This window comes from Sinocyclocheilus grahami, unplaced genomic scaffold, assembly GCF_001515645.1.
Source record: "Sinocyclocheilus grahami isolate Dianchi unplaced genomic scaffold, SAMN03320097.WGS_v1.1 scaffold231.1, whole genome shotgun sequence".
NCBI classification, from domain to species: domain Eukaryota; kingdom Metazoa; phylum Chordata; class Actinopteri; order Cypriniformes; family Cyprinidae; genus Sinocyclocheilus; species Sinocyclocheilus grahami.
Window position 1 is genome coordinate 446193 of NW_015505410.1, and position 26012 is coordinate 472204.

General features: G+C 35.9%; 1 protein-coding gene across 1 annotated transcript in view; it reads right to left on the reverse strand.

Moving 5' to 3' along the window:
- Positions 1 to 12533, reverse strand: part of LOC107597415 (T-box transcription factor TBX15-like) — a 21803-nt gene extending 9270 nt beyond the window's left edge. Inside the window, exons 1-4 of the mRNA XM_016288464.1 lie at positions 12332 to 12533; positions 9659 to 9731; positions 8496 to 8597; positions 4615 to 4786 (exon numbers count right to left, since the gene is read on the reverse strand). Coding sequence (XP_016143950.1) covers positions 4615 to 4786; positions 8496 to 8597; positions 9659 to 9731; positions 12332 to 12533 — 549 coding nt within the window. The remainder of the gene's footprint in view (positions 1 to 4614; positions 4787 to 8495; positions 8598 to 9658; positions 9732 to 12331) is intronic.
- Positions 12534 to 26012: the final 13479 nt, after the last annotated feature.

Sequence of the window (26012 nt, forward strand, 5' to 3'; positions counted from 1 at the left end):
CTGTATATGTTACACACACACACACATACTCTCTCTCTCTCTCTCTCTCTCTCTCTTTTACACTTATATTAATTTAATTATTTATATGTATATGTATAATTCTACTATTAAAGTGGAAGCATCCACATAATTCTACACCAGTAATATTTCAATCCTCTTTGCTATGAAACTGCAATCTAAATTATATTTTGAGGTTCATATACTCCATGCACTGTAAAATCCAATAGTTTACCTTACTTAGATTTAGTTAGTTATCTTTACTAAGTTGTTTTACTTACTAGGTTTTATTAAGTTACAGCTACTTTCAAGGCAAATAAAACAATTTACTTACTGTTTTGAGTGACACTTACTTAAAATATTCAAGTAGCCACAAATGACATTAATAAACCAGTGAGAGGCAGCAGTGCATTAATATGTTGTTAATGTGCAACATAACAACAGAAGAAGAGGAAAAGAAAAAGAGTCTTAATAGACTTTTCACCCATTTCCTCAATGCCTGCAGTTATCTTTCACTAGTTGCATTCACTCGTTTCCCAAAGTCATCTTGAATGTTGAATTTTCAATACAACTGAAATATTTGAGCGAACATCACATAAGCTAACTTCATAAATAGATGTTGATTTTCCTAAAATGTGTTTTTTTAAACTCACCATTATAGTGATTAGCGTTCCCTTTGGTTGAGCACTTTGAACTCGGTTTAAGTCGCTAAAATTTACTTCCTGTTAATGCAGTAATGCATCATGAAGTCAGAGTAATAGTGATTTCAAAAGAAGTAAACTATTAAATAAGTTGCTTTTAGAACATGACTTATCTTTAAAATAAAGTTTTAGTGTATGTTTAATAATGAACTTTTATCAAATTTATTATTTCAAAAATACTCTGAGATGCTGTTATTTGGTTTATATAATCCTTAAATCATGAGTGGTAACATGCTGAAGTCACACACAGACTTAAACATTCAGCACGTGAATCACAACAATAGTAACAATTCAATTTCATTTAATTTCATTACTTGTAACAATAACCATTTTATTTGCTCTTTTTGTTGTGCTACTACTGACACAAGACAGCAAATAAAATTGTCAAATAAAATCAACAACTGTAAAACAAAGCAACTGTATAATTGATTCATACCGCAATGCACTCTGGGTGTCAGTGGGTAGCTATACTAAGCCATGAGTAAACCTAAATGAAAGGATCAAGTATCCCCTACAGTTCTTTTTTAGTTACTAGAACTCTCGTGTAAGTAAACTATACTAACTAAGCATCTGTCAGTACAACATACTATTCCTATTTCACTTTACTTAGTTTTTTTCAAGGCAATCGGTTTGCATGCTTTTTTAAGTAAGCCCAACTAATTGGATTTTACAGTGTGGTGGCGAGGTCCCACACAGAACATTCCAGGGTTAACTTCAAGTCCGGCCCTCGCTCGCCCTCCAGGCGAACAAAAAATAAAGTCTCTTTTTACGAGGTTGTGGTATAAGAAAAGTCCCCTCTCCGCTTCCTGAAAAAACATCAGCCTGCTGCAGTTGTAACAACCATATGTCATTACATTTGTCAGAATACTCGAGTGATAGCATCAGTGACTCGAGTCAAAACAGCCCCATATGCAGAGGAGATGCCAGTAGAGCAGCGAAGTTCGCAGATGTGGCCTAAGCCAACTGTTTTACCCACACCAACCCTGCATCTAAAATACTGATACTGCATCTCTCTGTAAAGAATACGCAACATGTCATGTGCAATTATTCTATATTCTCTGCACTCAGACTTAACAGCACCATTCTACTGGTCATGAGCAGATGACTGGCTACTCAACATAAATTAAAAGTGGATGGTCACATTAATCAAAACAATATTGCTCTGTTTCAGACAAGAAAAATACATTTAAAAACACTTGTTTAACTTAAACTGAGTAAACCTTTTCCATGCAATAAATATTCTTGCACACATTTTTTTCAAATCAGGATTTTCAACCCATCCAATGCCCAATACACTGTGACACTCAACAACCACATATTTAAAGAAATAAATGCACTCTAAGTTAACATCACATGACTTATAACTTATTAGGGCTACCAACACAACACCACCAATACTAACAACATAGTATTAACATGAAATTAGTATTTAGTGAGAATTATTCATGCCACAATGGGAATTTGATATGAACAATGAATAATGTAATCATAATTGGATTGAGTAATTTCCATTTTACATATTAAAATTGATTGCATGCAATTAAATGAAGAATTATGTTACAATAGCTTAAAGACCCCAAGCAAAATTGTTATACTACACTGCAAAACAATCACCTATCTAAGTGCACGTCTACCTTTTGTTAAAACAGAAGGATTGAGTTTGAATAATATCTGCCAACTGGGTTTTGATGAAGTATATCAATATGTATATAATATCAATTTTAATATATCAATTGATTAATACCAATTGGACAATAAAAGCTAACCTTAAATTATTAATTTTATTTTTTACATTTATACACTGAATTTTCTGGGACCCCAAACATAAAGGACACACAGTTAATCTCAAAACATGAAGAAACATTGAATGAAAACATGAGGGCTAAGCCTTTAAAACCATACTGAGCAAATTAAGCTTTAAAATTCAATTTTTCTTGTGGATCTCATTATTCTGGACAGAGCTGGATGTATCACCCCATTTCTCACTCTCACTGAACGATAACCATGACAACCTAACAAAACGTGCTGGGGATGAGAGTGTCCTCTGATGGTCTGATAATAAAATCATCCCTGTGCACTCACTCCTTCAGACCAGAGCCAGGCACAAGACAGTCATACTCCAACAGTGAAACAAAAACCAAAGATTCGCAGGACAACTTGAAAACAATTCATATCCTCCTGAGACCCAGCTATGGAGTTTTTGTCTCTGTAGTGGACATTATATTTTAGTGAATTTCTCTGAGGCCTCACATGTCACAGTTTTAAGTCTGGATGTCCTGTACAGAGCAAATTCAGGGCTTTTCAGAGATACCAAATGATTGGATGTTTCACCATGACCACTCCCTCTCCTTGGTTTTTAAAAATGGCTGACATTAATTTAGTGATAAAGTTGTACATCCTTATGGAAATATGATAATATTTTGTAATTATAATTTAAATCTGATTAATTTTCAAATTGTTTGTCATAAATCAACATCTCAGGAATATGTTATGGGGTTTAAAATCAAAATATGACCTTCTGTTATGAAACAGGACATAATTTCATACATATCCACTGTAGAGTACACCAGGACTAAAAGCATGTTTATTATACATTTTGGGAGACAAAAGAATTGAATAGGAAAACAAATTACATATCAATATTCTTATGAAATATTAGATATTATTATGAACATCTGGCCAATTACTACTCCCATTATTACACTTCTTTTTTCAACATGCTGTCCCAACAGCACTTTAATATGCAAATTAGATACAGTGTATAGATAACATTGTGCTTAATGGGAAAACCAGTTTATGGAATTTTTACACACATATTGCATAAAGCAAAATGGTATATCAAATCATTGTGTTATATATTTTATAACATAGTTGAGAACCATCCTTAAAGTTAGTTATAAAAAAATCCTTAAACCTAAAAATGATCTTTTCATGTCTACTCTTGTCATTTTATTTTTAGAAAAACTGTGTCCTGGTGTCCTCTACAGAGGACATAGCATAACTTATGAATAAAATATAATTTTTCAAAAATGTTATTTTACCATTTTTTTCTTATGCTCTAAACAATGTAATGACATGAAAAAATACTAAATTCACAAAGCTTTTTATTTCTGGTTCTCAGGAGGATATAATGTATGCATTTCCAAACAATACAATGTGCATACATTCCATGTGTATTCAGCTGTCTGTGTTCAGCACATACACATTGGGAATATCAGTCAAGTACAATAAAATCAATATTTTTCCAGTTTTGCCAGTTCTTCAGAGAATACACTGAATAATGATTTTCTTGCTTGCGAGAATATACAGATGTCTATTGGGGAGATGGGGGGGGGGTTGATTGTAATCTATCAACTAGCGTGTGTTATGAATACAGTGATGTGGATAAGCAGGTGTATGCAACGTCTCCTCACTCTTTTACTTTATATTAGTAATCAAATATATTTATTTGGGGTCAGTAACATTTTTAAGTATCTTATACTCACCAAAGCTGCATTTATTTGATCAAATGTTGTGAAATATTGTTACAATTTAAAATGACTGTTTTCTGTTTTTATCATTTTAAAATATAATGTATTCCTGTGATGCCATGCTGAATTTTTAGCACGCATTACTCCAGTCTTCATTGTCACATGATCCTTCAGAAATCATTCTAATATGCTGATTATTTTGCTTAAGAAACATTTCTTATTATTATCAATGTTGACACATTTTCGGGATTGTTTGATGAATAGAAAGCATTCATTTGAAATATAAGTCTTAATAAATGTATTTACTATCATATTTGATCAATTTAGTGTTTTAAATATTAAACATTAAACAACAAATATTAAACAAACCCTAAACTTTTAAACAGTAGCATATGTTTACATATTGACATAAATTTTACATTAACTGTTATTAAATGCGCACTCACATGGCCTTGATCATCCAGCTCATTGTTGGTGAGCTTGAGTTTGTCAAAGCTGACCACTTGTCTCATCCAGGTGTCTCCGGAAGCCAGTGAATCCGGGTGGATGTAGACCCTGGGCGGCACTGGCGAATCCGCGTTTCCCGCCACCATCCACTTTGAGCTGTGATACACATACCTGCAAAAATGAGCATATATTTGCCATGATACTCTGTTCCCGTGGCCAGTGATTCAGTGTTAATAATACCAAAAATTACTCATGTGCTCAAACATTCAATTTTTGATTGTTCAAAACACTTCTAACAGAGTAAACAGACCATACAAATTTAAGATGAATTGAATGTTTGTTTGTTGTTTTGGACTCTTGTTTAAAATGTATGCAAAAGTATTTTTATATGAACGTAATTAATGGAAAGCATTAAAATGGTTCTGATACATGTGTCTTTGGGCACTGCTAAAGTCCTGTTAGCAGGGCATTCCCTCAGCTGACTGCCTGAGGCACAGCTGGATGCCTTTAGTTCTGGCCATGCGCACAGTTGAAAGTGCTTAACTGTGATGCCTCTGCCAAAGTCATCACCCAGCTCTCAAACATGAACAAAACTCTCATTTGGCCCATTTTGTTATTGCTTGGCAGCATTAAACATCCTCCGTGTCTGTCTTATTCTCTCCAAGAGCACCCCACTACAGACATGAATGTGCGTGGCGTGCACGTGTGTTTATGCACATTAATCTGTTGATCTAAAGTTAAATAGATAAAGGCCATATTTATCTGTACAAAATGTGTGCTTTAACAAAAACACTCACACGTTGCCCATCCTTCGCACACACACGCATATAGTGCCAGGCATTTTTGTAATTTCCTCTTTGGAGTCCTGTTTAGGTTTATGCTCTATGTAGCAGGAAAAGTGTTAAAGAAATGGGAAACCTAAGACCAAAAAGGACTGGAAATTTGATTAGCCTTCTTTCATCTTTCATAAATCTGCCATCTGGCACTAGCACAATCAATAAAGATCCAACTTTATGTGACACCTTTTTAGACAGAAGGTGGAGCGACTGCCCATTAGAGTCCAACAATATTTAACACATGTAGTACACTGTACGCAGAAGCATAGATGTTTTATTATAATTGCAAGGACCTAATAGAGAAACAAGACAGCAATGTTAAACATTAATGTACACATAACAAAACCATTTTTTTCTAAATAGTTCACTTCAGATATGCTTGTTTCCTACTTCTTCTCTCAAATATACACCATACCAAATGGCCCCATTAAAGAGAAAAGTAATTCAAGTAACACGTAAAGAAAGATTTAACACGTCTAGTATAAACTCTATGTCCCTTGAAAAGGGCAGTGCGCCTAAATAAAGTGAGTAAATTCCAATAAAGGTGCGTTTCCAGACCCGAGCCCTCAAGACACATGAGGCATTCCAGTGACAGCTCTTTGCTCCGTTTGCAAAGCCTTGTGGTAAATTCCCCAGCCAGGAAGAAAATCCTATTTAATTTTACAAGATCTTTTGGCTTCTAAAATCCTCCATGATATTTGGGGGCACTAAATGGCTGTCTTCAAGGCCAGTCCTTGAATGGCTGTGGTTTTATTTTCAGTAAATGCATACATTAATCTAAATAGAACTGAACTGGAAGATTATTGTGTTGTTCACTTAAGTGTAAATTACAATGTAATTAACACAGTAACATCCACAAAGTTACTTGTGTTTATTTAAAGGGGTCATATGATGCAATTAAAATTTTTCCTTTCTCTTTGGAGTGTTACAAGCTTTTGGTGCATAAAGAAGATCTGTAAAGTTGCAAAGACTAAAGTCTCAAATCCAAAGAGATATTCTTTATAAAAGTTAAGAGTCAACCACACCTATCTAAAACACGCCCCCACATACCTACGTCGCTCTGTGGGAAGATTTGCATAACGCTGCCCAAATGTTCACGCAAAGAAAGAAGGCATAACTTTTATTCTCGCTGTAGTATTGTTGCTGCCGCCATGTCATGAATGCGCTGTGTGTTTCGTTGTGAAAGTGAAACTACTTTGTTTGGCCTTCCAAAAGAGGACGATATCGCTTCATCATGCCTGGAGCTGATCCGTGCTGGTCGCTGAGGAAATGCATCAACTTTGCACTGACGATCGCCGGATCGGCTTTCACCGTGGACGAAGCAGAATCCAGCCCGGGGTCGTCACATGTGGTTGCCGCAAGCCCTCCGGACGCTCCTTCATCAAATCCGCCGGCCGCGCCATTCTCAAGGCCACTCGCCGCCGCTCACTCTAGCCTGCCATGTGTGACACTAAGTGTTTCCTTGTGAAAGCGAAACTACTTTGTTTGGCCTTCCAAAAGAGGACAGGACTAGAAATCAGTGGTTAAGTTGTATTTACAACACTGTTCCAGAACACTTCAACCCAAATATTCAGATGTGTCCAGCGCATTATATGGAGGACTGTTTCCTGATCCTGGTAGAGTAGACTACAATGCCGGCTGTTCTGACTCACAGACTGTAAGTAAGTTTTTTATATTTAAAGAATTTGCCACTGATGATTCAAACGCGAGTATTTGGCAGTGTAGAGTAGCGCTTGTTGTTTGTCATTTCTCTGATCACAAATGCAGACATGGTTTTATGTTTACGCGGCGCGATGCAACGCAACGTGTAAAAAGACAGTATCATTAAAAGTCATTATAATCCGTAATTATGTCCCCACTGGATGCAACATATGCCTCGTTTATAATGGGTTTTCATGTTTTTGAATCGTCGCTCCGGCCTGACAGGGCATCATCACAGTATGGTGAGGGGCGTAACATTTCCGTCACACGCTTGAGGTATTCAGCCAATCACAACGCACTGGATAGCTGGCAAATCAAAGCACACCTCGCTTTTCAGATTGATGAGCTTTGTAAAAATCTATGTGTTTCAGAAAGGCAGGCATAGAGGAGAAACAATCATGTACAGTATGTGGAAAATTTATATAAAGTTCATGTTTTTTTAACCTTAAACCACAAACACATTTCATTACACCAAATACACAAAATAATGTTCTTTTTAGCAGCATCATGACCCCTTTAAAAAACAAAATAATGTTGTAATAAAGTTGTTTTTTTAACCTTAAACCGCATAAACACATTTCATTACACCAAATACACAAAATAATGTTCTTTTTAGCAACATCATATCAGCCCTTTAAAAAACAAAATGGGTTTTTCAAGTTGCTGCATAAATTGTAGCAGACTTTTAAAGTTTTGAAAAATAGGAACACATTTTATTTATATGTGAAGCACTGATGTATGACTAATGAAAAATATATCCTCCATTTGCTTCTAATTCCCTGAAATAGAGCACAGATTTCAGCCGTTTCCAGTTCTGTTCTCAGACAAAGCATGTGGGACTAAAGCATAAACACAAAACAAATAGTTTCACTGAATACAAACAAAAATCAGATGCGTTTATGCGTAGGAAGAAACGAGGCGAGCTAACCAATTGTATGTTGACTATTAGGTTTTTATTATTTACAACTAAATAAAAATCTACTTAATTTGGGAAGACTTAAGTTTGTAACATGGCACATGTAATTATGGAAAGGACAAGTGCACTACTGCAATCCGTACATGCAGGCTTTAGCTGCATTCAAGTAAAGCTTGTCTGTAAGCATGTGTGATGGAAAGTTGTCATGGTGAGAGCAAAATCACAGGGACACACTACACCACCTTCAATGCTGATATGGCAACTCTGTCAGGGTTGCTGTCAGTGCTGCTTATTCATGTAAATCTCCCACCTCATTTCAAGGGGGATCAGCTTCCCAGTTTATAGACAAATTTCCAGTTATTTTGTTACTTTCCTCCTTTCTCACAGCATGCTAACAGCGCTACACACTCTTTGAAGCAGTGCTTACCTGTATCTCTTGTTGTCCACTGCTACAATGTCCATGGCAATGTAATACTGCTGATGTGGATCCAGTCCCACGATTTTAACTCTCATAGCAGGGAACATTCTCCTGAAACAGAACAGATTGTAATTACATGTTTAATTAACAAGTCTAATTACACAGTGATAGCATTGACAAATATGGTAAAATGATCTTGTTAAAAATAAGAAGTGAAATTATAAAAAATAATGATTCACAAAATGTGGATAAGATGAATTCGATGAAGCTAATTAATCAAATCATTTAAATAAGAATAGCCTGTTACAGTGATGTATATTATATTGAAAAATACAACACTTTGACACCAACAAAAGCATAAAAATAAAATAATAAAATAATTGTGCATCTTTGAAAGTATTAAAATTGTCCATTATGATAAAAAGCTATATATAGATTTATATATATATATATAAAGAAACTATGTAAAGGCTAGAAAAGCAGACTTAAAATGTCTATAAAATAGCTCAAACAAACTAAATAAACTGAACAAATGGGCCATGTTTAAAAACGTGGCTCATGTCTAACAAGACTTTTTTTGGGCTAATTCCTCATTTTACACTTCAAAAGCAACTTCTTTGTCTTTTCATTTAAACGTCATAAATCTCTTGTTCATAATGAGAGAAAAGTGTCTGGTCGCTCACCCCGTTCAGTACACCTCTAAATTTATAGGGTTATTAGTAGCAGGGGCATAAAATACACGCGGCTATTCATGAAGTTTCACCATAAAATCATAGTAATTACTAATTCAGTCTCTATTTTTGACAAATCATACAAAAGAAGAGCCTATAGAGTATAACTTGTCAAACAGTTTGGACACGCGTTACTTTGCTTGATAAAGGGTTCTGGTGAAAACAAAATTGTTTACTTTTCCAACGAAAAATTGCTACACTCTGGATTTATTGCAGCAGTGCGAAGAATCAGAAGAAAGGGTCTATTGATGATGAAAACATAATGTAGTATAGGTGCAAGAAATAAATTTGAGTGAGAAATTTTAATAGTTTGAGCAAACCTTTATAATGTCTAATAACTCTTCACTACAATAATTCTTCAAGACAAGGAATTACACCAATAAATGGAGACATGTTTTCATGTTGGTTTGATCGTAAAGTGTAAAAATGGCACGGAAATACCTGGCAATCCCGCCGAGAAAGAAAGGGGCGAAAGGTCTTACTGAACTGCAGGTTAAGTTATGCTCGGTTTGGGCTGTAATTGACGCCCATGTAAGAGGGAGGTAATAAAAATAAAGATTAAGACTCCTTTTAAATGTACGCATCTGTCGTCTTTTATTTGGACTCCGTCTCTCTGGGAATTATGCAAGCGAGTGGTAAAAATATGATGGTTTAAATGACACCGAAGGAACGTCATTTATAAAAACTACACTAAAACGCTATTAACCTAACATCAGAGCAGACTTTATATTTATTGAATAACTTCAAGACTTTATTGAGCATGAACAAATACAGAATGCAATTCATAGTTTCATTGATGTAATATTTTCATTAAACATAGACCTCTTACTATTAATATTTGTTTTCACGCACAAAACTCTGTCCATATCCAAAGTATGATTCATGAAAGTAAATAGCGCAATATTTGATTTGTTTATTTATGGCAAAACATCTTAGGTTGGGAAAAGCACAATAAGCCAAGCTAAACTCATTTTACACGAAACTGTCAATGATGTGCTTATTACAATGTCTATATTTATATTTAAAATATGATGTAAAATATATAATGGGTAAAATCAAGAATGTCCGTAATTATATATTAAAGGTAAAAATTATTCTTAACATTCTAATTTAAAATGTTTTACGATTTACCATAAAAAAACTAATCATGTTGATTAAACGCCGCTAAAACACCGATGTCTAAAAGACTTTGAAATGCATTTAAAAATAAATAAATACATAAAAAGTTTATAGTTAAATATTTTTTCCTCTTTAATTTAATCAAGATTGGATCTATAGAACTATAGATGGCCTATTGTTCTTCAAAGTCGTAGAATTGTTTCCATTTGTGTTCACCCAAAGAGAAGCAGAAACTGACTAAAATACAGAATCGACTCATCCGCGTCTGGATTTCAACCTCAGACAGATGAGAAGTTCATCTGTGTGCATGCGCGTGGGACAAGAGAATATCTCCATCGATGTATTTAGATTAACTGAAATTATAGTGCCATTTAATTAGCCTAATGACGATCTATTGTTGTCCTTTTTCCTGTCATGTAACAACAACAAAAAAATGTTCTGTTCTATTCTATTTATGAACTCTCTGTTTTGGCCAAATAAGAGCATGAACATTGCGCAGTTAAGTTAAAATGCTTTAAATAAATAATCCAAGTATTTGATTTTAAATATTCATAGGGGTTTACCATGCAACATGTAAGTGTCATGTTATTACAGAATACCTAAAGGTCTACGTTTACTAGCTCATTGAACGCACATTTAGGTTTTCTGTATAATTCGCACCAACAGTTTACAGTTCGAGGTGAAAAAAAAATGACGTTTCATTCTTTCTGCTGTAATTGTTGTTTTAGTACGATAATATAATATCTGTACACATGGAGGCCTACTGTGACCTGTTGGCCCAGAATGTATAATCTCAAAGAAATCAGATCAAATCTTGTTCATTATTTTTAAAAACTATACTAAAAGCTGTCTATCCGTTGTCTTTTTTTTTCAGAATAAAATTAAAATGATTATATTCACAGGTGAGGATCCTCACCTGTCGCAATTTTCGTCCTCCTCTGAAAAATGCTACACTTTGGTTTCAGAATTGCCGAACTAACTTCTGTCGATCTATTCTCACCATTATTTTTAAAATGAGGTGAACAGTCATATTTTAAATCCAACGTCAATAGAGGGCTATATCAGAATATGTGCAGAATGATCAGTCAGCAGCCTGTGTGCAATTTAATGATCTGCCTAATGGCAAATGCTTCTGAAGCGAGACTAATGAAGTGATTACTAACGTTGCAACAGTTGAACTACAGCGATGAAACCAAGAAACACACACACACACACACACACACACACTCGTGCGTGAGCGCCTGCAAGCGTGAACTCACAAGAGCGCTTAACTTTTGAAACGACCTGAAGACGGGCATAACAGGCACAAACTGACATCCATCTACAGGGAACAGTTTCAAGCTCTGTGTTATTTATATTTCCAAATAATTTGTATATAGGCCTACGCTTCTTTCGACCTAATAAGACATAAGAGCAAGATTTGACTATTGTTAGGCCCTATAGGTGCACATCGTGGGTTAGCCGAAAATTAACCCATGCACACTAAATGTTTATAAATTCACTTTCTTCTTAGTCGGAATTAAAACACCGATCCTTTTCTTGACGAATAGTCACAACATGTTACAAATGTTCTATTGTAGAATGCAATTTTGTACTTTAAAACAATTAAAGCTGTGGTAGGCTATTCCAAAACTTTTTATCTGTCATGAATGATTGTTGTTGAAGACTTTCTTTTGGATTTGTCTCTTTAAAAAAAAAAGGACTTTCATTTTAAATTTCACTGACATAGAAATACCGCATAGCTTTATATAGTTTGTGCAAAATAATTTAATAATAAAAAAACCCTTTCAGATATTGTTTAATATTATAAACAAATATTGCTTTACTTAATTAAAATTATATTTTGCCTGCATATATGCAGGTGTATAGACATAGGCCTATAATCGAAACATTTTATTCAATGGCAAAACGCTAGTTTGCAGATGCGGTCAAACGTTATGGTGGATGTTAACGGAGTTCATGGCAATTCAGTTTGCAGTGGCATCACGCACTAACCCGGATCGATATCCAGACAACTAGCAGGATCCTCGCCGTCTCCCAACTGTCCGTTGCTCGCGAGGCTCTCCATAGACAGCTCCAGTTCCTTTTCTTCCCAGCCCCGGAGCTTCCGCTTCTTGTTTGTCCCGATCAGGGCTTCTACCGAAAAGGCGTGCGCTCGTGAACTCAGAGCAGCAGCGGATCGTCTCCTGTCACTCATCTCTCCCACTGCAAATCCAACGGAGGATAAATAGAAACTCCGTCCGGGCGGCAGGCGCAGGAATGCCGCACGCGCAAAAATGTTTATAATGGGTGGATTTAGGTCTCCGGTGACGATGGTAATCCAAACCCAAGTCTAATTTACGCCCTTTAAAGGCTTGAAAATAAAAGAACCCATTCTCAACGAAGAGACTTTGGCTCAATACCTTGTCCGAGAAGATAGTTTGTTAATCGATGTTTTGAGTCTCCGTCCAACTTCTCTGCGTCGCTTTTTCTGTCGTTGAGTCCTCTCTGATTGATATTCACTTCTGGAAAGCTTTTTTCGAAGCGTTAAGGGCAACCCTCTTCAGTATTTGTCAAGCCCAGCACGACCAATGGGAAACGCAGGAAGGGAAAGAGCCTAAATATGTCGTCCAATGGAAGAAGAGGAAAATAACAAGCACGGTAGAGAAACTCTAAACTGGAATTTGGAGATGGCCATCTTACAGTGAATTAACCTCATTCGAATTAACAAGCAGATAAACTTCTATCTGTTCTGAAAACATTTGTTTGTGTTTTTGAAAAAAATCAATCCGTTAGTTCGTGTCATTTGTAGGCTATGCGATAAATAGCCTAATATCAACAGTATTTCTTTCTAAAAAAAAAATGTGTCATTCGTCGCGGTGGGTCATCGTAAAATATCTGGTTGATTAAGCAACCTATTTGACTTTTAAAATTGCTTATGGTTATACATTTGCACACATAAAAATTCTCGTTTTCTTTTTTCTCGTAAATTACATGTTAAGCTTGACTGCGTTTTCCGTTTTGACTAACGCATATTTTGGTTAACATTAAACTTGATAAATACCACAAGAAAGCTACACCTACTGGTCTAAGACTTTACAGGTGCATTTCTAATAGATTTCCCTTAAATCCGTTTTTTATAAACAAAGATTTCCTCTGCATAATGAAATAGCATCACCTTGTGTATATGTTCAGCACTAATACATTCACTGTTAAACAAATGTTAAATTTCACTGTAATCAATAACTGAAAACAAGAGCACGTCTGAATGTGTATGATTTCTATGTTCATTTGAGACGGAATGCTGTTGTAATTAAGCTTCATATAAAAGTATCAAGAGCATATTAACACGAGTCCAACTGGCTCCTGGAATCTGGGAAAATTGAAGTTTTATCTTCATAGTGTAATAAAACGAAAAGCAATATGATAAATGACACGTGAGAATCTTTATAAAAATAAATAGCCAGGGCATTAAATCAATGCTATAGTGTTTCATGCTTTTTAATCAAGATTGTTTTCAAACAAATAACAACACATATTAATAGGCCTATTAAATATTACTAAAATTGATAAGTGCTCAAACAATGACAATAGGCTAAATGGATTAATGTTTAGCTTATTTAAAAATGTTTTGTTTATTGTGTAGAACAAAATAACGAATAATAATTAAAGTATTACTGCCGGCAAATAAAATAACGACAAATTAGTAAACTATAAAGCTGTTGGATTGAATAAAACCACATTCAGCATTAGAAACAAATCAATAAATATTGAATGTAATTTAATATAACATAACTATTGAAAAATAAGATTTCAAATTAAGACATGAAAAACTACTACGTATAGAGTAATTATAGTACAATTTAAGAAATGTACTTATAAATGTACTATAAAGAAACTTACAAAAATACTTTGATTCCTTAACTCAAGTGGCTGATAATAAAATGCAGAAATTGTGGCCTCCCTCTATTAAAGTATAAACCCTGCTTGAGGTTTTTCCTGTAAGTGATTTATTTATCTTTTATTACTTTATTTTCTTTATCTAATACGTCGTTGAAATGGCTATGAAGTGCATAGCCAGCACTGTGCCCAATGAGCTGATTTACTCTGTAGCTTAATTTAGTTTAACCCGTTTTATCTGCGAGATCCTGTAAGATTTTACTTTGAAACGGTATTCAAAACCTTTTAATTTGTTTAGTTTTCAATTATATTTCCTTAGAGAGGGATTTAGGATTCGGTATTATCATTGCGTTGATAAATAGGCATAGCTAGCTCTTACCGTGCTTTATTCTGTAATCTGAATATTTTCCTTTTCCGTAACTCATGTATTTAATTGTTAACTGATTTATTAGTGATGATGCTCTTAATTAAATAAGGTGTGGATAAAATAGGCTACACTCAGTTCTGTTTTGAATGTCTCACCAAAAAATAAACAAAAATTATTCATTATAAATGGACAGACCAGCTGTTTTGTAAAATGAAGATCTGAAGGAAGACCGTCTATTGGTGCGGGAAGTCTCATTAGACGGACTCGGCTTTACTCTCTCTGGATTAAACGTTTCCAAATCATACGGGATCCTTTTCCCAAGGAAAAGTTAATAAGCCGGTTTGACAGCAGTGCCATTGTTTCGTCAATGAATGCAGTATATTTTGATGATTGTTAACGCTTAATTAGAGAAAAAAGGCTGACCCCCTGCCCTCAGAAAAAGAGCTCAAGGGCTCACAGTATTCACATCGCATGAGCCATTACCCAACTAACACAGCACACACACTGAGCGCTGCATTCGATTAGCGCACTGCCCACGGATTATGATCAAACACCTACTAAATGTCAGACACGTCTTGTTATCGTTTTACTCATTGTTTTACTTCCGGAATCAAATTTTGGCAAGCAAACATGGTTGCACTTTAGTTACTATTTCTATTTTGCTGCACATATGGAGTTTATACCAGCGTTACATAGCTGGCACAAACTTCATCTGCTAAAAATAGCGCATTTGAACAAGGCGAAAATGAGTGACACATCCAAGCAAAGAGTAACGTGAAATACTGTCAAGTGACTGCTCCTCGCCATTCCGTCAGACTACATTATAGAGAGCGAAAAAAGCTGCTCTAAACAAACGATTCATTTTGCTGGACTGATCATTAATTGCCCCGTGGAACGAATAAACTTCCCACCTAATCCTCCCATATTTCCTTAAATTCAGAACACAGCTTGGAGAATAATGCATGTTTGTGCAGCACAAGACGATGGAAACCTTTTCAATTGCAGTTGAAAGAATCAGAGAAAATGCGGGTAGAGTTAATGATGTTTTCTCATTCCATGATTTATGATGACTTCTTTTAGAGTTATTTCAGAACAAAGCAGTTTATAAAGCTGAAGTCATTATAAAGCAGGAAATGTTTTTTTTTGTGTGTGAATTTAATATGAAAGACGTCGGATTGGAAAGTCTATCCACTTTAAAATTACATGCATAACTTATTATTTAAAAAAAAAAAGTAATATACAACAAATCAATTCTGGCCTGTGTATCTTTCATATTTTAGTTATATGCTACATTTCTTTCAGTAGGGCTATTTCCCGTAATACACTCCTGGCTACTTTTATTCTTTGGAGCATATAAGTGTATTTATTTGTTACATTCATTTGTTTGTTGTTGGGTATAAATGGGTATAAAGTCTTGTATAACAAAATAATTAGACTAAGTGCATCAATTCTGGTAATGCATGGAATTTTCTAACATATCTTACTAACTGCCCTGCCTTATAATTTTACTAATGGACAGGCAATCTTTCCACCTCTTCACAGATTTTTTCTTACAAGGGAAAAACCAGCGCAATACAATTAAAACATTATCCTTACACAAGCACAAATTGCTCCATCACTCCATTCATGCACAGTGCATGTATGAGGTGCCTACTGTGTCAACTAGTGGCCCTGAGCAGACTTTGGCAAGAGTTGGCTAGACTTGCAGTTTCTCCTGCTCAGCATGTGTGTTTGTTGAGGTATGTGTGAGATTGAAAAGGATTTTGAAAGAATGTTATTCACATGACAATAAATAAAAATTAAAATTATTTATTTTTGCTTAACTAGAAAGTGAACAAAAGTGCAAGATGTAAGCAAACAAAACTATGTTTTCAATCTATGTTGACAGTGGTGTAATTTACTTATCAAAAGTTTTTCACCAGTAAACTAAATGAATCTAAGACAGACAAAGAGTTCATCGCATTTCACAGTTTATAAATCCTTAACAGAAGCCCACCAGTTTTCTGACTTCCGTCATCACAGGAGTTGCGAGGCTGCGAGCTTTCTCTGCTCCTTTGGCTAACAGACACTCAAGATGGCCCCTGTCTGCCCTCAGTCTTTGGATCTCCAGCCGAATGGGTTGCAGCTTCTGTACAATAGCCTCGGCCACCACATTCTTGTATTGTCCAGTGTCCATACCTTCAGCCAGCCTGACCACCTCCTCCACGCTCTGTCCAGACACAGCCGCGTGCATGGAGACTAGGTTTGATACACCTGGCCGACTCTCAGGTTCATAAGTCACTTCAGAAGTGAAGTCAGTCACAGCTCTGCGAATCTTAAGGACAATGTCATCAGGCGTATCGGTCAGGAAGACTGTAGCTAACTTTTGGGGGTCTGACTTGGACATCTTAGAAGATGGATCCCTCAGAGATTTCACCTTTCGAGTGCCACCTGAGAGTTAAAAAGCAGGAAAAATTTATCTGCGCTGAAATCGAGTGAATATTTCCTAGTTTCCTATTCACTTCCATTATAATAGTTAATAGTTAACTATAATAAAATAAACTATATATTATTACAATATTATATATAATTATATAATAGTTAACTATATATAATAGTTAACGAACAGTTAAAATAATAGTTTTATTCAACAATGACATTAAATTGATCAAAAGTGACAATAAAGACTTACAATGTTACAAAAGATTTCTATTTCAAATAAAAGCGGTTTAGAAAATTCAAAAGGAAAAAAAAGTGTCAAGGTTTCCACATAAATATTAAGTAGCATATCAGTTTTCAGCATTGACAATAATAAGAATGATCATTTAAGAGGCGAAGAATAATAAAGAATAATATAATAATTTCTAAAGGATCATGTGACACTGAAGACTAGAATAATGGCTGCTAAAAATTCTGCTTTGCCAATACAGGAATAAATTACATTTTAAATATATATTCAGATAGAAAACAGTTATTTTAAATAGTAAAATTTCACAGTTTTTACTGTATCTTTGAACAAATAAATGCAACCTTGGTGAGCATAAGACACATCCTACAAAAAATATACAATATAATATATCATATCACTTAATACGAGTAAGTTACTGATACAAAATATGAGTCAAATGTTGATTCAGTAACCACTCTGATAGATTTAATTCAGTAAAGAATTTGTCTTTTTTTAAAAGCCAGTTCACCAAATGAACTGGCTCATTTCCACCACTGCCAAAAAGCAGTGCAGGAAGCATGCTATTTAATATAGATTTCTTTGAAAAGATTCCTTTACAATTCTGCCTAACCATTTCAATACAAAAGTATTCGTAGGATTAAATTTTCCACTTTATATAAGATACATTTCAGTAAATTAGCATTACACATAGTGACCACTGATCAAACACTCATCAGATTGAAAGAAAGAGAGCAAAGCAGGGTGGGTATGCAGAGACAGAACTGGCAGCACCCCACTGTGATAGAGTTTAGGAAAAGAATATGTGGCTAATCTCTGTGTTTGAGTGTGTGTGGTCCATGAATAACATCTCCAACTTTACCGAGGTTCCTTTGTTTTGCAAAAGAATATCAGTTTATTTATATTTTTAACCAATGAATAATCCAAATAAATGTAACTTCAATAGAGTGAAGCCAAAAAACAAACAGAATGTGCTCAAAATTTATTTAAGTTTTATTTAAATAATGGTACAATAACACTATGGATTTCAACTTTGAAACTCACTACAGAACTCAAAAAGTTTCTGTTTTTTTAATCATAAATTGGAATTTGAACTGAAATTGTCCCACACAATGTTGAATTTGGATGAAAGGAAGAGAAATTTCCTGAACTATAATTCAAAGAAATTTGACACACCTAATACATTCTGGGAAATGAAGTGTTCTCCACAAAAGTTAATTTATTAAAGTCATGATGTAATGGAAATAGCGTCAAATCATATCGTCTGTTCACAATAAGATCAATAACATGCATTTAGAAAATAGACAGGTTGAATTTCTATTTCATGCTTATAAGGCCCATAAACTTTAAAATCATCAAAAGGCTTTTAAACCATTTTCTTACATTTCATGCAAAGTTGTGTCTTTTCTTCTTAAAGAAAAATTCTATATCTTTGAATTTCAATTATTTTTAATTCTGCTTCCTTACATTCAAATTCAATTCTGCATTCTGTTGGCTACCTCATTTCAATTCAGATTCAGGAATTTAAGTCTGAATTTAAACAGCATTCTCAATTCAATTCAGAAGGGGTGCATAACTCTGCTATCAACTGTCAGAAGTCTTTGTCCCCATATTTATTGCATGCTGAAAGGCCTGTCTGCTGCGTGAATGTTGACCTCTTTCATCGCCCTCCCAGATTACTAATTGTTCATCTCCTCACCGCAGATTTATCTGCCCAACCACCCTCATAGATCTGTTACTAAAAAGCCTGGCCAAGTTTCAAGTAAAAGAACCAGGACCTATTGACCTCCCCTGATGTGCTGTGCAGAGAATGGGCAGGGTGGCTGTAATCAACAGCCCACCTGTAATAATATATAGGGGAAGGGGGCCAAGGCCCACCACGGGGCAAGGCTATGAGGGCACGGGCCTGGGGAAAGCAGGGACCGGGCCTGGGCCTCAGTCTTCATCAACAGCTCCCTGACAAAGCAGCATCCTGACACTGACAGACAGGCCTTCTCCTCTGACACTGAGCACACGGGGCGCCTGCCACCCAAGTCGATGGATGGATGGATGGATGAATTGATGAGAAGATGGATAGGTAGATGGATGGCTTGGCTAGTAAAATAATAGGTCCATTTAACTGAAGAGTTCTAAAGAGTGCTTTTGGAAATGTTCTTGTATTTTAATCATTTTTCCCCCTACTGCTTTGGTCCATAAAGGAAAATAGAGAGCTTGTGAGAAGTATTTTGTGTAAAGCAATGTTTGCTGCTGAGAGGAGAGTCTGGTTTCCACTACACCTATGCCATCATGTCTGAATAGCCTGCAGGAGTGAGCAAGACAGTAGTCCAAGCAGACCGGACCGGACTTTGGGTGGGCGATAATGAAGTTATCTCTTTCACTGTTCTTCCCACTTCAGCTTCATTCGCTGAGACCCGAGGCTTCAGGTTAAGCGCAGGCCACCAGACGGCCCTCTCAGCTGTGGGGAACATGTACTGTGGCCCTCCTGCCTGTCAAAGGCAAATGTGTGACTGTTTTCGAAACAGGCAGGGAAGCAGCCAGCCGTGTGTGTCTGTGTGGTGCTGAGGTGGGAGGGGGTCGTCCCTCAGGAGGGATGTGTTTCAGCACCTTGTCTCTTTCTCTGTTATAGCGCTGACAGAACAGGAGGGAAAGAGTGATGGGGGTGGAGAAAGGGTCTCTGCTCTCTCACTCCCATCTGCTGTCTTCACTCTCCTGCTATCATACAGTAGAGCACGAGTGTGGGGTCAAAGATCACAGTTAAGGTCATGAGCTCGGAGAAGCTAAACTACATATACTACAGTAGCATTTTGATCTTGACCAATAGAGACTCATGCACATAACTGAACATCTAACCATTCAGTTTGTCATTGGTAAGATGTTTTAATGTTTTTGAAAGAAGTCTCTTATGCTCACCAAGGCTGCATTTATTTGATTAAAAATATTGTAATGCAATAATACTGTGAACATTAAAAAAATTGTTCTCTGTTTTAACATATTTTAAAATGTAATTAATTCCTGTGATGGCAAAACTGAATTTTCAGCAGTTATTACCAGTCTTCAGTGTCATATGATACTTCGGAAATCATTCTAATATGCTGATTTGGTGCTTAAGAAACATTTCTTATTACTATTAATCTTGAAAACAGATGTGCTGCCTAAAAATGTTGTGGAAACCGTGATAATTTTTTTCATGTTTGATGAAAAGTTCAAAAGAATAGCATTTATATAAATTAGAGATCTTGTAACATTATACATGTCTTAACTCTTACTTTTGATCAAGTTAATGCATCCTTGCTGAATATAAGTATTAATTTCTTTTTTAAAAAATGGCAGTGTACATTTGACATTATTTGTGATTATGTGTATTTGTATTGAAAAAGACTTTCAAACCTTGACCATCCACTTACAGCAAGTTTTGCACATCAGATGATATTGGGTGGCTGCTGTGATGGAGATTGCAAAAAAAAGAAAGAAAATTAAAAAAAAGAAAGAAAGAAAAGAAAATTACATGCTTTTGATTAGATGTCACATGCAATAAATTGACAGGTTGCATTTAGGATTTTTTAAACAAATTTTTTTCATTATTTTTTAGGTTTGATGATTGCATGTTAATTATTGGAATAATGATTTCCAGCTCTTTGGATCCATAATGATGTATATCAGAGCGCTGATACTGGAAAAATTAGACTTTTCCTAATTTGACCACAAAAAAAAAACATTGGTAATAAGAGGATGGACATTATTATAGTGGTCTCCTTTCGATGGAAAACAATAATTGCTTATTTAAATGGAAATTTCAGCATATAGCATATCCAAAATGACCCTCTTGTTCAAAACCATTATTTAATTTTTTTTTCATTTTTGGATTTGAAACAAGTAGGAACAATTAAACTATATCACTTTCTTTCTTAAATGCAGGAAAAAGTAAAACCTGGTTTTACTGGTTCCTGCACTTCCTGACTCACGCAGCACAAACTGGCAGATTCTGGATAGAACAGAGAGATTTCATTTATTTTGACAGTGCATGCAGCTCTTTGATGATTAAATCATTTATTGGTTCATGCATCATTACATTAGGCAGTGCTAATAGCCCCATTACACTTCATGCTTAGCATACTGACGACTGAAAGACCAGTGAAAGACCAAGAGTTCTTCTGTGAGGAATTCAGTCATTGCTACCAATGTACAGTTATAACATATCTAAATACATGAACAGGTCAAAAGCAATATCACACTCACAATCATGCTGCAGTCTGAACAACAGAATATTCAATACAACAGCATTCTCACATTATATTGCATATTACTTTTGTACATACATTTCACATACTTTCTCACATATGTTGCACAGCTGCACAAATTCCACTGACCCAATCGTGTGTCTACCAAAGACTCTGTTTATAGGTTTATAGGTATAAATAAAGAAAAAGTATATTTAAAAGAGAAGGAGCTAGCTGTCATTACAGGTGTTGCCGCTGTGGAGTAAGAGAAAGAAGTGGAGAGAAAAACAGACAGGGGAAAGGAGGCACCGTAACATCGGAGCAAGGCTCTGATTATATCCAGATAGCCTGGTTTCATCACCGTGCATCATTACAAATGTGCCCCTCTTCTGAATCTACTTTCTCACACACACACACACACACACACACACACACACTGCTCTACGCAGTACATTATAAAGCATGAATCAATGTGTGTGTGTATGTGTGTGTGTGTGTGTGCCCCTTTTAGGCCCTTCTGCTGGCAGCCAGCTACTCTTCAGAGTATGTAAATGTAAAGAGTATCACTTTACAGTGAAGTCACAGGCCTGGAACCTCCTCCCTCTAGCTGCAGCAAACCCTGTAATTTCTGTTTGCATCTTTTTTCAGCGTAATCTCTTTACATTATTCACGGGAAACACAAAGCTGCTGTTGTTAAGAGGGGGGAGACCACGGTATCTTAAAGTTGAAGGTACAGAGAGAGTTAAAGGGTACAGTAGCCTATGTACAGTAGCCTATGTCTGAGGATTTACAGGGTATGAACAGAATCAAGGAAACAGATACACAGTAGCTGCCGCCTACCTTGTGGTGACAAGTGTAGACTGGCTACTGAAATTCAGAGAAGACATTGTCCACATTATAATTTGCTGTTAACATGTCAAAATTCCAAATGTACAGGAAATGCCATGACTGCAGGCGACACAAAATCACTGAGCTTCAAAATAGAAGCGTCAGTATTTTTGGGGTTTGTGACTCTTGACTCTCAAGAAAATTAGCTGGTTCACTGACACACAATGGTGACGACAAAAACTTCTTTGAGCGTTTGCGTGTAATTAGAAACATAATTAAAATGTACAATACGTGGCTCTGAGAAAAAGCAGGATCTGTTGGCTGGTTTACGGCCTGTTGGTTTACAGCTGTTTTCCTGAACAATTAAGCAAGGAGAAAGCCAGTCATAGCCGCCACAGCTGGAATCTTTTTTCATATCCTAAAGACGGCTGTCCGAAGATTAACACTAATTTAATAGAAACCATAAACATCTCATATGGATAAGTAAATAGTCATTTGACGGGCAGTGACAGATATAGCAGCACTAAACATTTTCTAGTAGTTTTATTTGTGTTCATTTCTATAAAGATTTCACTGTAATGAAGATAAATATATATTTGAAAGAAATACTTGGGCTGTACAATTATTTTGGTTTATCTTTGTTTTATCCACTTATTTAATAATAATATAAAATATATAACATACGTAAGTTTCTTTGGTGTACATAAAATAAATGTAACATATTCCGTAAACTAAATAATAATAATATTTTTGAAAAACAAATATAGAAGAGAGACATTATTCCTTTCATAACTGAGAAAGAGCTGCTGTGTGCTAGTCAAGAGGCTTTCTATGTTGGATTTTTTGGTTTGGTTTCCAAACAACTATTTCATATTACCTGCACATTTTTACAGCTGGTTTTTAATTTTGTTTAAAGATCATGTCAGCTTGTGCCCAGAAGCAGCTGGTTATGATAGCTCGGACCATTAACTGAAAATATGAGGCCAACATTTCCATGCCAATCTGAATATGTGTATATTTTTTCCACATTAATGAATGTGCATTCAACTTACAAGCTTTTTTCTGTACATGAAGGTTAAATAAGTGTGAGTGTACAAGGAAATCAAAGCTGTGAGCTTCTGTGGGCTTAGCAGCAAATAACAACTTTTAAAGTGTCAAAAATTCAGTTTCTTGGAGACACTAATGCTTCCCAATATTAGGAAGCATGCTGAGTAATAAAAGGCAAGGTAATATAAATGAAAAATGCCTTGGAACTTTCAATTCAGTTTGTTGAAAGAACATAAGTTGCAACGGCACCAGTCAGTCATACACGATTACCTTCATCCTGAGGAATAATACAAATATTTACAGAACCAAAGTATTTTAAAGTAAAAAAGTTATGTGGTTCATAATGTATTTTGTGATCATTTTAATGACCAGAGGGGGAAGGTTGTAGCACTGTCCAGTGTACTTAAAAAGCGCTGTGTATCTATAGATTTACAATTGACACAAACGTGAAATGGAGGTAATTTAATTTTTAATTAAAGAGATCAAAAACTGAAACAAATTATTTTAAAACAGCTATTGTTATTAATCATGCTACATAAAATTATTTTTTAAATGAATAGGAAAGGTTGCAGTTGTAGCCTATGTTGTCAAGATATACAAAACAAAAACAACACGAATATATGACAGTTGTATGTTAACTTCTTATTTTCTGAGCCGAGTTTTTCTGACTAGAGATCTTAGGATTCACGAGCACTGTTTAAGCTAATTGCATTTGAAAATAAAGAGAAAAGTAGCACATTATAAAAATAATCAGTCCATATCTGTCAAACTGACCCACTATTTGCGTTTAAAATTCTTAACCGCCCTACAAAAAATGGGTAAACAGGCGTCACAGCTCCGAGGTCGTGGGTCAGTTGCGTGATCATAGGTTACCCTCTAGTGGAAAGACCGCAGAGTGTCTCAATGAACCCCCAATCAGTCATTGAATACAGAGTAAAAGCAGAGGAACAATTAGGATCTTGCAGTAAGTAAACTTACCGTAAGAGCACTGACAGGGACGGGGCATATAATGAAGCGCATTTAGACCGCATTGCACGGGTGAATGAGCCGGCAGCGCACTGCGCTAATGGAAATTATAGACATGATTAGCCTTTAATGTGCGCTGAATGATCGGGGATCGGATATCATAGGCACTGCAAAGACAGCACGTAGAATGTGCATTTATGGGGCGCTACATCTGTGCATCAGAGTCCTAATGAAAACGAGCTTCATTCCTGAGCAATCAAGACCCGCAAGGCAGAAAACAGGCCGCGCACTGCGGAGGCGCGCGCAAAAGTGGTCCGCGTTACGTTGGAAACTGAATACTCAGCATGTAAGTAATGTGATCTATCGATGGCATCTGGAAAAGAGTGAGTTTGGGTGCCGTAACCGCCTCTCCACCGATATGTGAGGGGGATCCATTACCATATTTATTTGTACTGCTAAACTTAGTCCGTGAATGCGATTATCTAGTGGTGGATTGAGAGTAGATCCTAAACAAACACATACATTAAAACAGGATTTGGAGTATAACCTGAACAATAATGGATTCACAAGACAGAGAGTTGCTTTGCCCCCCCCCCCCATCCCCCTTTTTTACAAGCTCTTCATTTTTCAAAAACTGAATCCAGACTTTTTGGAGGTGATCCTTTATGCTATGAGAGCGCAGTGAGGGGGTGGGAGCTGGCCAAGGTATTTATCATATTTGAGAAATCTAGTTTGATGGAGGAGGGGGACGAAGAGTAATGGAGACAGGAAGAGATGCTACTCAATCAAACTCACAGTCTTGGACAAAGAATCATGTGTGAGTTGCTAGTGGCACAAACATGAGGTCCCTCCTGCTCTGTAAAATAATAACTGGTGTCATCCAGCTCCATTTTCCCGATGGACAAATGCAAGAGTCTTCCTTTGCTCTTCCAGTCATGTCCTGATGAAGCAGGGAGTCCATGTGTTGAGAATAGGACTAGTGAATAGTTCTGGCCTCGCAAACTGACAGCAGCCTTGAGAGTGAGTTTACAGTTCTTTATCTACTGCATGGACTGCTTTTCCCATTTAGATTCCCTCCTGAAATCCTTGTCTGCCTACAGTGTCTCGAAATAACAGATTCCCCATCCCTTGACCTCTGTTTTTATCTAATTTCCTGCCCTCTCTGTGCAGATAAACTTAATGTACTCATTATGAAGTCAACAGTGATGAGAGGTCACACATACAACAGCGACAGAGGCAACCAAATGTCCTCTGAAACACATAACTTGAAAATTCTGCACTAAAATAGGTTTGAAACACAGTACCTTGTACTTGGAATCAATCCCTTTTAGAGAAGAAATGTTTCTGGAGCATTAAATCACCATATTAGAATGATTTCTGAGGGATCATGTGACACTTAAGACTGGAGTAATGGCTGCTGAAAATTCTGCTTTATCACAGGAATAAATTACATTTTATAATATATTCAAATGGGGAAAAAACTGACCCCAAACATTTGAACGTTATTGTAATATTCATATTTCCAAATTGAGATATAATTTTTTTTAAACAGTAATTAAGGTAGTACTTTATTATCATTGCATGCTTGTGTTCCCAGACATCTCCAGTAAATCCCTATACATATCTGAGCCAATTAGGACCAGGTGATGGGACAACCACAGAGAGGGTCCGGAGGTCCTGCAGACATGCTGACACAAAACAGAGATT